Source organism: Micromys minutus (assembly GCF_963924665.1).
Source record: "Micromys minutus genome assembly, chromosome: 17".
Lineage (NCBI taxonomy): Eukaryota > Metazoa > Chordata > Mammalia > Rodentia > Muridae > Micromys > Micromys minutus.
The window spans coordinates 4,051,960-4,070,760 of NC_137952.1; the positions used below are offsets into that span (position 1 = coordinate 4,051,960).

Consider the following 18,801-nt stretch of genomic DNA (forward strand, 5'->3'; position numbering starts at 1 on the left):
GGTGTCTCTGTGTTGTTCTTGATTTTTGTTGTTGCTCTGTTCACATTTTTTTGTTTTAAAGACAGGGTCTCAATCTGCAGCCCTGGCTGGCCTAGAACTCAGAGCCCTGCCTCTGCCTCCTGAGCTCTGAGATGAAGGACTATGCTAGGCTCTTCTGGCTGGCTATTAGGCATGGCTAATAAAAAACTACCATAACAGTAAACTACTACGTATGTCAGAATAAAAACAAATCGCAGTAATTAGCTTTAACCTGAGCCAGTTCTGCAGTCCTGTCACCTACTCACCGTGTTGAATGTATTTAGAAGACACATGAGAACTGCCTGCTATGTTGTTAGAAAGCACGCGAAGACAAGTGTGTTTGGTGGTCAGCTCGTTCTACTTCCAGAAAACAGACCACACTCACTCGGAAAGCACATGGTAAATAAGGGCCGACCAACGGACTTTATTTCGGTGATTTAGACACAAAGAGCCAAAAAGGATGACAGACTTCTAACAAAGCTGCTTACCTTGCAAACGGAAAGCACGTTAATATTTATCAGTTTCTTGATGGTCTGCAAAAAAAAAAAAAATTGGATAATTTAAGTTTACTATGAAAAAAACGATCTCACAAATATACTTTGGGGTGACACACCCGAAGCTTCTGCCGAGATATTGCAAGGAAGTGGAAATACAACAGGAGCTGGGGTTGAGGTAGACGGCAGCTTTATCTCAGTGTTATATTTGTAATGACAGCAGTAATTAATGCTAATATGAAAAACATAAGGTAAATGTGCAAGTCAAATGTGAACGTGAAGAGACACATTAAATCCAAAATAAAACACTTAAGAATTTCCTCTCAACTAATAGGGCAAGTGGAAATGGCGGAAGCTGAGAGCTTCAGTTGATCAAAAAAACTGACATGGTCCTTCAGAGATGTACCTTCTTAGTCCTTACTAAAGGATTATGCATGTAGCAAGGCGGGAGCTCTCTTTTTCATAAAGCTACTTTACTTGAATCAACTATACTGCTACATATTAACATATTTAGGAGTTTTTAAACTGATTTTTAATGACCCAATACTTAAAATAGGACTATCTTAATCAAATAAAAACAATAAAAATGAAATTAGCATTATTATTGACCCTGGCACTGTTTATGACATCATTATAAACACTTCCTCATCCAATCCTAGCAGTCCTCTGAAGCTGCCGACTTCACGTTGAAGGCAGACAAACTCACTAGCTGTGGTTAGGCTCAACCACACAGCAGCCACTCCAATGCTCACCGGGATCATCCTGCCTCACTGACTTCCCTGCATTCTTTGTGCTACCATAATAAAGAAAGACTCACGTTGTCCAAGTCGGGGATTTCCAAAAAGTATTCTGGATACTCATATGACATGCCCACGTTGTTCACTGAAATAAGACAAGACTGTTAGCTAGCACATTCATTTTAATGATGTACTGAAATGTTGAGATGAACCTACTGAAACTAAAATGATACACATAACTGCAGAAAATATAACTCCAGAGCTTTCTATCTCAAGCCCTATTGCTCCAGTTTAAACGCCCTTTCCTTCACTGAGTCTTTCTGTACTTACGATCTGCATGCCTTCCCTGTCCATGACGGCTCTCCAGAGTACGTGCTCTTCCTCTATGCTAGCCGTCTACAGATAATGCCAACACTGCTCTGCACCGTACACCTTCATGTTGTAGTAGAAAGAACAGAGAGTATAGTACAGGAGGCTGGAAGCTTGGGTTTTAGTTACAGCCATGGTATATAGTGTGTGACCTAAATAAGTCATGTCCAGTTTATGTCTCAGCCTGTTCACTGCTAATGTTAGAGTTTCACTCAGCCATGTGACAAATATTTGCCGCACGCTTGTAGACCAGCCATGTGCTGCTAGGAACTAGAAAGGGAAGAAAGCAAGGGAAGGATTCTCATATCACAGGATTTCCTATCTAGAAGGAAGAGAAGGGTTCCCAATCCAAATAACCAATATTTCACAATAAAACGTGGAGAGTCATGATAGTCCGTCGAGTCATAGAAGCCTGATGTTAAGGCTTTCTTGGGGCACACTGGAGGGCTGATGAGGACAAGTATCACTGATAAATGATCTGTGGAAGACTGAGGCCATAGCTTAGCTTACCTTGAACCCTCCCTGAATAATCATTTAACCTCAGCTTTGCACCGATACACTTACACATAGTAGGTCCTCCTATACTAAGTTATATACAGTTTCTACAGACCCAGAAAGACAAAGAAACACAAAATAAGGAACATCCCCAAATGAATAAAACATCCCTGACTTAACATAAACTAACTCACAAAGTGGATTTATGTACATTTAACTGCCATGACAAGCCCATTAGGTAATTTCTAAATTATGCCCTAAAAACTAAAATCCACCGCACTTAAAAGAAGTCCAAGAGATCACGTGACAAATTATGCAGAAATTCAAACTCAGAAAAGCCTGAACTCTAATCACTAAAACTGCCACATACCTTCACCTGGGAAGAAAGAAAAGGAAGGATTCTCATATCATTAGGAAAGGTGATCAGTAGTAACTGGATAACAAACAGAACCCTAATAGCAATGTTTAACCAAAACACTAGAAAAAAGTTTCAGTTACAAGAAAATAACAAAATTAGAGTCAGTTTGCTATAGCCAGATCAGCCTGCCAGGAGCACTTTGTCTAAGAGACTAAATTACCAGTTGGAAGAATGGGACACTTTCCTACAGTTCACTATGACTGTCACTTGGTCCTCAGTCTTCAGGTTTTCCTTGCAAAATGTCTGGGAGGATGGTTTGAAGAGCTCACTAAAACCCATCTTAAAACAGGAAAGCTGCTTTGTAGGTTTCATACTCACCTGGAGAAGGAAAAATATCTAAACAGCTAGTAACAGCAGGTCTAGATTTATTTTTATCTTATCCTGCCCTCTACCAAGTCTCCTCAGCAATCACACTTATAAAAATAACCAAATAACCAGAAGGAAGGCCTGAAGTTCAGTTGACTTTAATCACTGCTGAGTTATAAAGAATAACTAGTTAGCAATTATTAAATAGTTAATTATAAATCCTTTAAAAGCCAAAACTGGTGGGCTATTTTTGTTACTGTTCTGAAACCTAGAACTCTTTAAGTAGAACAGTTGACGTGTGATCTTACCATGTGCTACAAGCACAAAACTGAACTGAGGAAGCACACAAATAACTCAGCAGGCTGGGGATTAAAGTAGACAGCTTTCTGATCTGCCTCTGCTATGTGAGCAAGTAAAACTAGCAATGGTGTCTGCCCATACAACGAAAATGGGGATATCTATCCAACAGTGCCATGTAAGAAACAACAACTCTTTAGTCCAATGCTACACTCATGTAGGAAGATGACAGAACAGAACTTCAGAGCATCAGGTCTAAGCTTTTGAGCTGGATGAGTAAACAGAGATGTCAAACTCACAATGGCAAACGCATAGCAGGCAGCAGGACTCTTGCGTCCTCTCTGCTTTCCTGCGTGCATCTTCCCAGGCTACCTATCATTCACAGTGTTCCTCTCAGCTCTAACAAGTAGGAACTGCAATGGCAGTATCTTTGGATGCTGAACTTTTATATTCAATGGACCTTGGAATCAGCAGATTCTGGATGAAGCTGTGCATTGAAGCCTCCATCTCTTACTTAAAAGATCATCCAGAGACTGCCTCACCTGGGGATCCACCACATATGCAGCCATCAAACCCACTGTTGCTGATGCCAAGAAGTGCCTACTGGCAGGAGCCTGATATGGATGCCTCCTCAGAGGCTCGGCCAGAGCCATACTGATACAGATGAGGATGGTTGCAGCTAACCATTGGACTTAACACGGGGAACCCAATGAAGGAGCTAGAGAAAACTGAAGGAGCAGAAAAGGTCTGCAACCCCATGGGAAGACCATTATCAGCCAACCAAGCCCTTCAGAGCTCCTGGGAACTCAAACACCAACCAATGAACACATATGGAGAGACCCACGGCTCCAGTTGCATATGCAGCAGAAGATAGCAATGTCTGGTATCAATGGGAGAAGAGGTCTGGTCCAGTGAAGGCTTGTTTTCCCAGTGTAGGAAAACCTCCAAGGCACTGAGGTAGAGTGGGTGGTTGGGAGAGGGAACACCTTCATGGAAGCAAGGGGATGGGGAAGGGGGAGGGGGAGCAGGAATGGGAGAGGGGAGGGAAGGGAATAATATTTGAAATGTGAATACAGAGAATATCCAATATAAATAAATAAATTAATTAAGAAAACACAATTTAATCCACTAATGCTGGGCAGGGTCACCTTCCACCTTCTTACTAAAAGCTCTCATCACAGATGAGCCTGGAAATCAGGAACCATGCCTATAGCTGGAGGAATTCTATCACAGGCCATCATTTCTTCTGCCCTACTTATCACTTCTAAAATCATTTCCCACCCTCTCTACAACTACCTAGATTCCTCCTACATTCCTGTCATATGGGGAGGCTATTAAGGTTTAACCATCTGACTTTAATTTTGGCTTGACGAACATGCCTGCCATTTCTCCTGTTACCTTTATTATCAGGTCATTTCAGCAGATGGTACTGTTAGATCTTCTGAGGGAAGGTTCGAGTGCCCCTACATGTAGGCTTAGATTTTTTAAAAACCTACCTAAATAAGGGTTTTAAAACACGCTGACCCCTTTTCTAGCCCACCTTCCAAAGGTAGGGGAGAAAAGATGGTAAATAGGACAAGGGGATGTGGACCTGTTTAGAAGTAGTTTTTTGGGGGGTGGAGTGGGGGGCAATTCCAATCCCCATTTGTAGAGAACACCAGCAGTCTATTTCAGAAGTTTTAGACCAAACACAAATCAGCAGTAGTGGCACAATCCAGCAGAAACTGCCAGGCCTCTGCCAAATCCGAATGTGTCAGCTGAAGCGACCCGAACTGGCCAGGACGCCAGATGTTCTCTCTGCCATGACTTTCTCAATGAAGTAAAGATCAGGGGTTTCTACTCTCTGCAAACATCATGGGTCCTTCCACCGGTCTTACTTAAGCAAAACATCACATGGGTTTGTAGCACTTGACACAACCAGAAATTTCCACCTCAACTACACTCAATAACTGTTTCCAGTAAGTACAGAACACTGGGGATCTCTTGGTGAAAGGCAAACCCGCTGCAGTTTTACTTTGAGACAGTAGGTGACAGCAATAACCAAATAGCAAATCAGAAACTTCCAGTGACTGGCTGGAGGGCGAGGGAGTGAAAGATGGAAATATTCCCATTACAGCTTAATCTCATTAAGGACAGGTGTGAGCAGTGTCACCGCTTTACGTACTTATTACAGGAAGCCTTACAGGACCCACTGAAACACTCTCGCAGGCTGTTCTAACTTTATTCAGAAAACTGACTATCTCTCCTAATGGGTGAAATCTTTACTTAGCATCAAACCTGCACTGCCAGTGAGTTTTGTAGCTTTTTCCTCCTGGAACCACGGTTTTGTGTTGCTGCTCCCACCCCCAGGGCCTTCAGAACTCTTTTAGTAATGAACACATCACCTCATTCAGAAAGCAGAGCACACTTGCATAACTTCAGAATTCTCACTGTGCCAGTAATCAGTACAAGGCCTTGACCAGAAAAAATTTCCCAGAACTCCTGGGGTTCTAAGACTGCAGAAGCCTGTCCTTTTATTTATTATTTATTTATTCATTCATTCATTCATTCGTTTTGTCCCATTGCTGTGCTAAAACACCCTGATAAAAGCAACTTAAGGGAGGAAAGATCCATCTCAGCTCGCTGTTTTAGGTAATTTCCAGCACAGCAGGAGAGCTGGAGGCCACTGTCCATGTTGGACGCAGGTAGGAAACAGCATGGTGAGCTGTGCTCCTCTCATTCTCTCCCTTCCAAGCAGTCACGGACCCCGCCCTGGGAAACCAAACCTCCCACTTTCAGGATGACTCCCCCGCCCACCCGCAATTAATCCCCCACAAGAATGTGCAGAGTATGCTTGACAGCTCGTTGTCTTCTAGATGATTCTGCATCCCATCAAGTTGGCAGTGGAAATCAACCATCTCAGAGCCCAGTGGAACAGCTGGTACTGAGGCAGAAGCAGAGGAAGTGCAAGAAGAACAGGGAAGCAGAGCGGCAGAGACACCATCCTCACAGACCTATGTCGCTGCAGGGGGGACTGGCAGGGAGCTCAGTTAGTTATACTCTGAACCCATCCTGAACCACAAAGAATACTAGAGTCAAAGTGAGACTACAACAAGAAAGAAGACTTGGAAAACCCAGAGTAATTCTGGGTGTTTTATTAATATTTTAAATTATCTCATACTATTTAAAATCATTTCACATCTCATTCTTTAAAGCAAAACAAGATTTTGTTCCCTCAAAGTTCATGTGTTACTGATCTCCACGGGCCTAGAATCCTCTATCACAAGTACTTGCCAGAGATAGGATGATGTCACTAGAAAATTAGATTTCTGGGATCTGGGCTGGACATGAGGGTAGAGCACACAACAATAAATTACTAGAAAATGACAATCCATTCATGCACTAAGGCCACACAGACCACTTCCGACTGGCTTCACTTTTTACATTAAACAGAAACATAAGAAGTTAATGTGGTTTAAAATACTTTGCCTAATGGCTGTGCTTCCAAATATAAATCACAGAACATGAAGTATTCTGTTTCCCTCTTATGACACCAGGGCAGAAACTATAAGTTTACACTTCAGTCACATTCATAATTATACATATAAACCCAGTCCCAGCACTGAAAACTCATCAGTAAAATCTGTTTCCAACAATGATGTCATTTCACTTTATTTTGAAATAAACTTTTTGTTTTGTTTTTTAGTGTGGACTTCTGAAATAGTGAGCATATCAAAGGCATGAGGGGGAAGTGTGTGTGTGTGACCTCGGTGGTAGAGTGCTTACACGTGTGTGAGGGTGTTCCTGAGCTCCATCTCTAGCACTGTAAAACACAACTGTAGAGGTAGAGAACTCGGAACCAAACAGCCGGGGTTCAGCCACACTCATCACCGCTGCTTCTGCAACTGGGGCATAAAATAAGCCTGTTTCTCACTATTCTTCATCCATGAAATAGGAAAAATCATGTCAGCAAAGGACAGGATGTGCAGAGTCACGAACCCACTGTTGAAGCAGGTTAAAATGTCAATAAACGAAGAAGAAGCTGCTGTGATGTGGCTGTTTACTCAACATTTACTGCCCTCCTACTCTGTGCCCAATACCAAAAATCTTCTTTTATTATATATGACCAGTATCAACACAAACAGATCCTTCTGGAAGGCAGAGCTCAGGTTTATGGTAGGTAGATTTATCCAGTACCTTCTCTACCCTCTTCAGTGCATTCAATAGACCTAGTCTCACAGTCACAGGGAGACAGTGACAGAGATGCAGAGAGATTTCCTCTTTTGCCTTCTCAACATATGCTGGAGCTAGCACATGTTCCTACACTGACAGATGATATTTGGAACACGATGTAAAACATTTTGCAAACTTTACAGTTTTCATACACTTGTAAGTAGCAATTTCCAAATAAAAGAGTTTATAAGGCTTTAAATTTGCAGTGCCTTTAATAAGAAATTGAAAATTTTAGATTGAGTCAGAGGCAACAGCACACACCTTCCTCTGTTTAATTACCAACTGTCATGTGACTGATCCTCATTACAAGTTAGGTAAGATTTGGCATACATTAAATTAAAAGTGAGGATGTAGCAAGAATGCCACAAGGTTGGTGGTTCAATGTTAGCTAATTGGGGGATATTTATCAATTTCTATTTACATTTCTGAAATCATAGAGCTAATTATACAGATTTAAGTTAAAGGTTCTGCTTTAATTAATGCTATTAGTGGTGTCGGAGTGAAAGAAAATAAATCTGAATTTTAAGTCTTGTGCTCACTTTAGAAATCTAATCTCAGTCAACAGACTTAGTTTGATGAAAAAGCAAACTCCTGGATGATGTTCCTGAGGAGTGTCCCTAATAAAGGAGATGCCATGACTATTCTGTGCCCCTGAGAGCCCATTACCAGGCCTCTAACTCATCCAAAGTTAGAGGGATCCCTGGCAAAGGAGGGATCCTACAAGTCCTCCCACGGCCATTCTGGTCTGCACCGGATCTCTCAACCTTTCAAGCTAGGAAGGCTCCAGGGAAAGCCATCACTTTGCTTCACAGAATTCTGTAGAAAAATGTCTCCCTGTTTTTCAAGATAAAACTTGAAAGTTGCTATTGAATGGTTATAAAATTGTAAATAATACATTTAACCTCTCCACATTTGTTCCTTGTCTATAAAATGGGCAGAGTCGTTTGTTCGTTCGTTCGTTCATTCATTCATTCATGGTCTTCCCAGCCCTGGCTGTCCTAGAAGTGTCTATGTAGACCAGGCTGGCCTTATACTCATGGAGAACTGCCTGCCACTACCTCCCAGTACTGGGATTAAAGGCATGCACCATTCATTCTGCCCAGCCTCAGTCTGAGAGCTCAGCTTTATCAGCCATTTCCGCCCTCCACCACTGCCATCCAGATATGCTCTCAGCATCTTGGAACAACCTCATTGGCTTCCTCACATTTCTTGTCTTCTTCCAGTTAGAAGTCAGAAGGACTTCCTAAAAAGGTTGTCAGTTTGTACTTAAAATTCTACTGTGACTTCCCCCAAAAGTCTGCTAAACTAAATTTGGCCTGAGGATCCATGCATGCTTTCACTCCTATTTAACAAACTACAATTTTTTACTTAGCAAGTAAACTAACTGAAGATCTAACTTATGTCAGGCCCAAAAGAACCTGGGGATAATGGCTAAGTGTAGTGCCCATTACCATGAAGCACAGGATGACCTCCAGGCTGTCTCAGCATTGCGGGCGCCTGCTACAGAGTCCTTGCTGACACTGCGGCTCCAGCGCTTCTCACCTGCACTCTGCCCTAAAGTTCTCCAGCTCGTGGGCTTGCCTTCCCCTATGGTCTCATTCCTAAAAAACCCTGCCATTTTGGCCAAGTACTTTTCAGTCCACCCCCACCAGCTTGTCCCCACCCGCTACCCTTCTTGCCCTTCTCTCTTGGTCCTGGCTGTCCTTTCTCAGCCCAGTACAGTCCTCCAGTCATGTCTACTCTGCTGCCTTATCTCCACGCCTACATGCCCCCCTCATAGCCACAGTAAAAGCCTTCTCCTCAGCTACACATGGAGCAGTCATTTTATACAACTTAGGAGCACACTCTGACAGACAGGGTGAGTGTTAATACAGCAGCCAACTCAGTCCCAGGCCAGCAGTGGCTCTGACCATGGTCAAACAAAGCAAACTTGGCAGAGAAAACAAGCCACCTCTGTAGCTCACCTCCATTTTCCTACGTCAAGTTCAACCTGCCCAAATCACAGGGCAGAGCTGTGACCCTCTCTGTGTTCTCAAGGTGGCCTAAGGTGTGAGTGGTTCTTTGCTCAAATACTGTTAAGTGTAGTTCATCTAAAAGCTTCTCCTTTTATAGCTCTTCATTTATAAAGCTGGCCTTCTAAGACTTTAAGATCTGTCTAATCACTTCTCTTTTGCTATATCCCTCTAAAATCCTTGCTCTAGCTTTAAAGATCATCTCTCATGTCCTCCAAAAGGCGAAGCACACGGACATCAAGACACATGATGTTCCTTTACCTGGAAGCCCTTCAACTTCGGTTTCTCAGGGAAATCGTGTGTGATACATGCTAACTGTCTCAACAGCTCCCTCTTTCTCAACCATTGCTCAATGGTTATCTTTCGTGAAAGTGATGACATTGCTGCTCTAGAATTTTAACAGTTTAACAAATTAACATCTAATTGGTCGAATGAATCAATTAGCAAACAGACAGAGAGAAGCACATGGTGGTTGGCTAAAGGTAAGGACCAATGGAAGAAAGAGAGGAAGGAGAGAATAGTTAGGATACAGGAGTGCAGCTGAATAGGAGGGATAACTTGTCGTGGTCTACAGCATAGCACGGTAACTATAACTTCCAACTATCAGTGATATATTTTACTATAACTAGTAAGATTTTCAGTGTTCCTAACACAAAGTAATATTAAAAGTTTGAGATGACAGAATTACCAATTACTCTGATTACACCATCACACGTATTTCTTGCATATAAGTAGTAGCACACTGTACCCAAAAGTATGTTTTAAATATAAGGGAAGGGTATTACACAATATAGATATTGCCTAGTTTTTGATATATAAGATTTATTTTTTAGATAGTTGTATTTCATGTGTATGAGTGCTTTGCCTGCATATCATGTATGTGACTGGTATCTGCAGAGGTCAGAAGAGGGCACTGGTTTCCTAGAACTAGAGTTAAGGATGGTTGTAAGTAATTTGGCAGCTGAGACCCGAGTGAGCCACAGAAACCTAGAATTAATAGCCACCTGGTCACAACTGGCCTAGAGACAGCCAACTTGCAGCCGGTATGTATCAGGAAAGCATGTTGGGAACTGTCTTTGTAACTAGGAATGACTATGCTGGTTCTGTGCTGCTGGTGACAGGGTGAGACTGTAGCACTCCAGAAGGGAAGTGTCAATTGTCCTCATCCCCAGGGGGTAAAAAAACCCCTGTATCTTAGCAGAGATACAAAACCAAACCTGTTTCCTCCCCCACGAAGTCTTCCTGTTACACGCCTGTCCAGCGTGTTTCAGCTCAGAGTTGCTGCTCGTTCTTAAGCCCAGCCGTGTATTTGAATGCCTAGTCACAAGGGAGTGCCACAACTCAAAAAGATTAGACAGGGCACGGGGCTTTGCTGGAGGAAGTATGTCACTTTGGGGTGGGTTTTTAAAAGCCCATGCCAAGCTCAGTCTGTCTATCTGTCTCTGACTGTCCCTCTCCCTCTCCCTGTGTATCAGGATGTAGTCTAAGCCACTCTGTCAGCACTTGCTGCATGTCACCAAGCTCCTATCATGACGATAATGGATTAAACCTCTCAAAGTGTAAGCAAGCTCCCAGTTAACTGTTTTCTATTATCAGTGTTGCCTTGGCCATGGTGTGTCCTCACAACAATAAAACAGTAACAGATACAGCTGAAAGCACAAAAGTAATAAAATGAGTAACTAATCCCAGTAAGATGGGAATGACAAGCACCACTGGACCTCTGAGGTATTTACACTTCCCAAGAAGAGCAGGAAAATAGGCTATAACGTTATAGATTTCTAAGCCTCTAAATAAGCTAAGACTTTTCTATTTGTAACTTCCTCCATCAAACTACGACTATATAATCCTAATTTCCTATGTGGCTCAAACTCCCTTCCACACAACTCTACAGTTTTTCCTAGCACAGCTCTGCAGCCTCTTGCTCCCTGTGTCTAGTCCCCTTTAATGTTCTGGGGACTGAAAGGCAGCTCTACCTAAAGCTGCTTTTCAAAAGTTAGCCATTTCCTCTTGGTCTCATGTTAAGGAACTTGGTGAGCTTAGGAATATAGACAGAACTGACTGATACAAAACTGTTGGACATTTCTTTTCAGACTGCCTTTTGGTTTGGTAAAAAGAACATTACTATTTGACTATCCCAGAGCAGTTGAGGAAACAGAAACTCTGGTAGAGAAAATGTGATGTGTTTACTTCTCCATTTTGTGAGGTTTAATTGGGGGAATTTATTTTTAAGCTTGCATCAGTTGACTGGAAGGTCAAAACACTAACAAATAACCCACACAACACAACTGTGTTCATGCAAGCAATCCTAATTAAAGTCAATGGGTCTGGGTCTGTCTCGGACACATACACAAAGGCATTACAATAGAAGGAGGGTAGGCTGGGAAAGGGGATTTAGAAGAATGAACAGGAGAGGGTAACTTAGTGTGAATATGTTCAAAATACATCATTACATGTGTGAAATTGTCAAAAAATTAAAAATAAAAGATATCTATAAAAAAGCATCACATACATTAGTAGACATTCACTTAGACATAGGAAGAAAAAAAATAAGGTTCAGTCCTGTTCTCCTCTTATGCTGCTATTAAAATAAGGCCACTTAAAATAGGGGCAGGGAGTAAGAATAGGACTCACAGTCAGTGGGTGTTACAGACACCACAGCTTCAAACACCAACCAAGCCAGGATGACATTCCTATCTGATACCCGATGGCTCTTCTTACTCCATGTGGCACTTACACAAACCATAGTGCCATGTATAGACAGGAGTCTGAAAGCATTTGGCATGAGGGAAGTCTTGTATAAAGCCATGGTAGTTTTTAAAATCTGAATCATAGAGTAACTAGATTTTCCCCAAAAGGCTTTTCCTTGCCCTTGCAGAATAAAGAATCTCACTTTTATTAAAGAAGTTAAAGAAATCATAGTGATGGAATTTGAAAAAAAATGTCTATGATATGTTTCAAATCCAAGGATAGTCCCTTGGCCTTAGCAAATTACACATCTGAGATGTTTGTGCAGAGTCCACCAAACCACTTTGGAACACATATGAGAACCTGCCCCAGATCAAGTAAGCATTACAGCAATCCTATTTTGTTAACCAATGGCTTTCACAGTCAAGGAAATAAGAACATGAGTTTCTCAAAATGGTGACGTTTTGTAAGTTTGCTGGAACCTGCACTTGTTGGCATTTACCTAGAAAATAACAGCAGCTGATTAATTTTTATATAACAGATTATGGCTCTAACTTAGCCTATAAAGCACTTAGAGTCTCATCAGTTTATGGTGACCTTTCTGTATAAATTTGCATAGTTCAGTGCTGTTTTCTTTCCATTTATCTCACCGAAAACTTAAATGTTTCTTTCATGACAAAAGCTTTAGCATTTCCTTTCTAATTTTGAAAATATTAATTTTCCTTATTTAGCACTGATTATAGATTTATGCTTGACGTTATTCAAATAAAGTGTATCCTATTGATATTTCTATTTCTACTATTACTAATTATAATTAATACTCAGTAGGAAAAAACCCTTCCTGTAACTTAATATTAACTGCTAGGTCTTGGGGGCTGGGAGATGCTCATTGGTAAAGCTCTTTCCATATAAGCAGGAGGACTGAGCTCAGATATCTGGATTCCACATTAAACTGCAAACAATAAGAACCCTAGGTTCAGCAGGCCTGAGATCCTAGTATTGGAAGGCAGAAACAAGAGACTTGTTGACCAGGTAAACACCAAATTCAGTAACAGACCCTGTCTCAAAAAGTATGTCTCAAAAAGTAAGGTACAAAGCAATAAAAGAAGACACACTCACCCCAGCCTTGCAAATACACACATGCATGTGTACAATTACTGTTTCTTCTTAGAAATCAACTGATATTTAAAATATCTTAAAGGATGCTATCAAGGTGAGTTTTGTATGAAACAGAAAGGAGAATCCATGAGATGATTTGGGCTTTAGTAGACAGACGTGGAATATCTGGAGAGAGATGAGAACGAGGAAGAAAGTGAAAAGTACAAAGAAATCTAGGCAGTCACGAGACAGGAAACATGAATATTCGACTCACCTCACAGGTTCTGGAGCAGTAAAATTCAGCTACAAAGGTACTTTGATAGTGACTTCAAAATTACAGTGCAATATACAGGTAACATTGTTATAAAGGGTTGCGGTAGAATACAGAATACAAAGCAAACTGAAAATAGAGTAAGACGGTAAATGCGTAGGTGCTACAGGGAGAGTTCAGTGATTAGGAGAACATCAGCTGTAATTACTTTTAATACTGATCTGAGTTCAACTAGAAATAAAAACCAAAGCTGTATTACATTTCAACAACAATTCAATCAGCAACGTTACTTCTTGCTGTGTGTGTGTGTTCATTCTACAGGCGTACATGTGGGGGTCAGAGGATACCTCCGGTGTCCATCCTCACCTCTCACCTTGTTCCCAACAGGGTCTCCTTAGATGTTGCATCCAGGAGGCTAACTGGCCCATGAACTTCCAGAGATTTTCCTGTCTCCACCTTACGTTGGGATTACAAAGGCAAACTACCAAATCTAACTTTACACAGGTTCTGAGGATCTGTGCTCAGGCCCTTAGGATCACACAATACATGTTTCATCCACTGGGCCATTTCTCCAGCCCTGAACCTGTAACTTTAAATCAGGGTTCCTTGGCCTCAGCTCCACTGACATTTAGGCCAGTCTGCTTTGTTGTGAGATGTTGTCTTCAACACACCTGCAGTATGCTCGATGGCATCCTTGACCCTGACCTAACCAACGGAACTACTCTCTCCTCACTTTGAAGTGGCAATCAAACATGCTAAACACTGCTTCAACTGACAGCAACAGTTCTGGAACCGCAAGGAAATCCTTGAGGTTGCATTTATGGCTCTCCCATCATAAACTGAGAATACAAACATGGTAACTGGGAGCTGAATGCCTTGTACAGTAGCCACTATAAAATGTATTTAAGATTATAAAGGCTTAGTATTTAAAAGACTGTAAACTATTTCAGTAAATTAAAAAACAAATGTATTTACTGATTACTTTATGTGCAAGGAAGTGTGGGCATGCAAGTGTCACAGTATACATGTGGAGATGAAGGACAACCTTCAGGAGTTTGTTTTCTCCTTCCACCATGGGATTCAACAGTTAAACTCATGTCATCAGGCTTCCACAGAAAGCACTTTTATCCACTGAACCATCTTGCTGACCCTATTTCAATACTTTTTAAAAAGATTTCTTTATTTTATGAGTACACTGTAGCTGTCTTCAGACACACCAGAAGAGGGCATCAGATCTCATTACAGATGGTTGTGAGCCACCATGTGGCTGCTGGGAACTGAACTCAAGATCCGTGGAAGAGCAGCCAGTGCTCTTAACCACTGAGCCATCTCTCCGGTCCCTTCAGTAATTCTTTATACTGGTTACAAGTGATTGTATTAATGTTCTGGATTCGGTTACATTTAAATAAATGACATCTAACTAAGTCTGTTTATTTTTATCCTTTTTAAAATGTGGGGCTACTCGCTGGTAGGTTGATAAAGCTCCAATAAGTGGCTTACTACCTATGGTCAGCACAACCTGGATGCCATGGATTATTTATTATTTTAAAAAGACATAAAAATGGGAGGGTGTGGGAGATAAGGAGAAGATAAGGGAGTAATTAGGCGAGGAGACGAGTAGAAGTACTTTGACTATGATCAAAATACAAAGCGTTTTGTAAATTCTTAAAAAGTCATCTACTTACTAGAGTAGCATTGCCCGTGAAGCTTCTATTACAGCTCTACTGAACAGAGCTGAAGCAGGCAAAGGAAATGCATGCTTCACACCACCAGAGGCCTTGGATGAAGGAAGGCCACTCCGCAGGGCTGTCTGCAGCATTCCCCTTCAATTATCTCAGTCTTGTGGCACCAGTGAAGCCTAGATATGCATCCCAACCATCTACAACAGCACTTGGACCTCTCAGAGCAGTGGGTCTAAACCTTTCTAATGCTGTGACCCTTTAATACAGATCCTCATGTGACCCCCAACCATAAAATTATTTTCATTATTACTTCACAACTGTAATTTTGCTACTGTCATAAATCAAAATGTATATATTATTTTCTAATTATGTTTTGGGGTTCATGGCCCAGATTGAGAACTGCTCTCCGAGAGAAATCACAAATGTAAATGAACATCACTCTCAAAAGGTTTCTGCTCTATAGTTCATCTTTGTAAATGGTGCTTAGCAAGTGAGAGCATCACCTACAGATTTTTCTTCTCTGAGCCATCTGCAACCTCTCAGCAGTTCCTGCTTTTCTTAAATATTTTGGGAATCTTCCCTTTTCTGATACCACTGGCTAAGCCAAGTCACAGCTATGTCCCCTTTTATTCAACTCCCCTGGCTCTTGTTGCAGTATGTTCTATCACAGATAAAAACGTTGCTTATTGTTCCAGAACATCATACTATGGAAGGACACACTTAGCTTTCCTCATTACCTGGTACAATTCTGCTTCACTTATTTATGGATTAGCAGATGAACTATCAAGTACTACTCACAGGTTTCCACTTGTTAAGGAACTGAATTACGAGAATGATGATTCTGTAGAAGTGAGATATGGGGAAACATCTTTCCTCATGTGCAAACACCAGTGTATATGTACTGGGAAAAGCACTAGGCTTCTAGAAAGGGTAGGAGGGAAAGGAGAGAGGCAGGGGGTGCTTAGGGACCACATGCCCTAGACTCTTATCTCTAACAAATCTATAAGGCCTGAACTCAAATTGCAGCCTTTCTTAAGTTCTGATACTGTTTGCTCTGATACAGTTCTGGAGAAGGAAACAGCTCCCAAACGATTGCACCAACCTGATGCCCGACATCTCCCATCAGATTCCATGATCCTAGTGCATATACTGTTTTACTTTACTCAATGAAAAGTAGCAGAGCTCTATAAAGAACAGTCATGGTGACAAACCACTCCTAGAAGTAAGCCGTTCTTTTTATAATGTAATGGTGGTTCCCCAGTCTCCTTTCATTAGGAATTATCAACCACCTTCCTGCCTAAGATGGTCTTCATCATTCCCTAGCCCATCTCTAGTCTAAAGGTAGAGAAAAACATGGGATAAATTGTAACAGCGTCTCTACTGACAAGCAAGTTATAACTGTTCTCTTGGAAGCTTAGAAACAGTCAGAACTGCCCCCTTCCCCTGTTAGTGGTGTTTAATGATCTAGGGTAAGGAATAACTTTTAAAGACTTCTTCCAATGTATAGATTTATAAAAGAACAGGTAGACATAAAGGCAACTATCTTGCCAGCTGGTTGTACAGACAGAGGTGGGCGTAGAATGTGTACAGGTGGGCTGAGCATGAGGATGGAGGCTCAGACTAGACAGGCCAGGCTAGCTACAGGTCCACAAGACTTAGTGGGAGCATACTGGGTAGCTGACCCAACAAACTGCCGCATTTAGAAGTTCTAAACAGGAGGTGGAGTGTTGTGACACAAACCTTTAATCCCAGGCAGAGGCAGGTGGATTTCTATGCGTTCAAGGCCAGTATAGTCTATAAAGGAGGTTCCAGAATAGCCAGGGCTATTGAAAAACCCCGTCTCAAAAAACAAAAACAAAAGAGACAGAGAGAGAGAGAGAGAGAGAGAGAGAGAGAGAGAGAGAGAGAGAGAGAGACAGAGAGAGAGAGAGAGAGAGAGAGAGAGAGAGAGAGAGACAGAGAGGGAGAGAGGTATAAAAAGGTCTTCTACGGGGACTGGGAAGAGTGGTCAGTTATTAAAGTGTTTGTCCTGCAAGCATAAGCAACCAAGTCCAGTTCCTAGCATTCAGTAAAAAGACAGGCATGGCAGTGCACAACTGTAATTCTAGCACGGAGATCCTAGGGCCCAGCCTAGCCTAACCTCAGGTCCCAGGGATAGGCCATCTTTAAACACAAAGTGGACAGGGAACAGAGAAGTCCAAGTTTGACTTCTGGCCTTCACATGCATTCACACACACACACACACACACACACACACACGCACACACACACACACACAATCTCATAATTTTTCATACCCTACCCACCTCCCCATTCCCTGTGTTCTCCTCCATCCCCTTTCCCTCATCTCACTAATTCCTTTCTTTCTCATAAATAGTTCTGTGTCTACTATAATGTCAAGTTCGTGTGTGAGTGTGAGTGTGCGTGTGTATGAATGTCTATTATGTATATATATATGCGTATACACACACACACACACACACACACACACACACTCCACACATGAAAGAAAAACATGCGATATTTTATTTTCCCTATTACCCCATCAGCAACTTTTGATGCTGTTTTTTCCACAACACAGTTAAACATTCCCATGATTTCAGCAAAAACATTTGATTCTCCAGTAAGAGCAAGCAGCTGAGGTATAATAAAACACAGCAATAGACTTAGAGAAAACAGACAGACAACTCAGACTGTTGTTGCTTTAGACAATCCCTCAGGCCTTTTGTTGCTTAGACAATCCCAAGTCTCTTGACACTACACATTTTCAACATTTATGTGTCCAAAGCAACGAAACATGAAGCATGTATGGAAGAGTTCTTTTTTGTGTGTAAAACATAGATGAAAACCACTTTCCTGTGGTGTTAACTTTCCATGGGGCTGAGTTTATTAGTGGTATCTACAAAGGCTCTGCAGGGAACAAGAGCTAACTTCCCCAGGCCTCCATCTCGCTGGCCATGAGTGTTCAGTATCATGACCTTACGAGTGCTGGGGCTGCGGGTGTCACTAGCAAGCCCAGCCTTTCACTGTCCATTATGTGTACAGAGACTGAGACTGGAAGTCTAGCCAGCAAGGGAAAAATCCCTGAAAGCAACTGATCTACAAGACACAGCTTCAAGAACACACAGGTTACTATTCACTCCTGACAATCTTATCGATAGACACCTAACGTCCAGAGAGAAAATAAAGACACAGTAAAAGCCAAAGAATGAACAAAATGAGTCATAAATGAGGCAAAATACAAACCTAAAACGCCAATTTGAAGACCAGACAGGCCTGCCTTAATTTTATCATAAATATCATCCAATGAAAAGTCAACAGCAATGGTCCTTGTTTCAACGTTGAATTTTTCTTCTGAAAGAAGGACAAAAAGACAAATGATGAGCAAGGGGGAATTAATACATTGCAATTATGATTAAATCTCTGGATAACATTATCCTTTCAAACTTTCTCCCCCCAATTTGACATGACATTCAGAGCAGGATAATTTTAAACAATCATGAGACTGTTTCTAAGAGATGACAGAGAGTCAACAAAACAATAGTTTAGCAATTAAAAGTCCCGTCATCATCACTGGGCTGCCTGACCCCCCGTCAGCTTTCCTCCTGTAAATCAATAATGATAACTACTTTTTCAGACTCAGGCCCAAATAACTAAACATGATTCATATCATAATACTATATACTCTCTAAATATCACTGCCTTTG

The 18,801-nt window shown here is 41.6% G+C and overlaps 1 protein-coding gene across 1 annotated transcript in view; it reads right to left on the reverse strand.

Annotated features, from left to right (window-relative positions):
* HSD17B12 (hydroxysteroid 17-beta dehydrogenase 12) overlaps window positions 1-18,801 on the reverse strand; it is a 124,500-nt gene that overhangs the window by 32,110 nt on the left and 73,589 nt on the right. The window contains exons 4-6 of the mRNA XM_080931759.1: window positions 18,341-18,448; window positions 1,330-1,394; window positions 507-551 (exon numbers count right to left, since the gene is read on the reverse strand). Of these exons, the coding sequence (XP_080787885.1) occupies window positions 507-551; window positions 1,330-1,394; window positions 18,341-18,448 (218 nt within the window). The remainder of the gene's footprint in view (window positions 1-506; window positions 552-1,329; window positions 1,395-18,340; window positions 18,449-18,801) is intronic.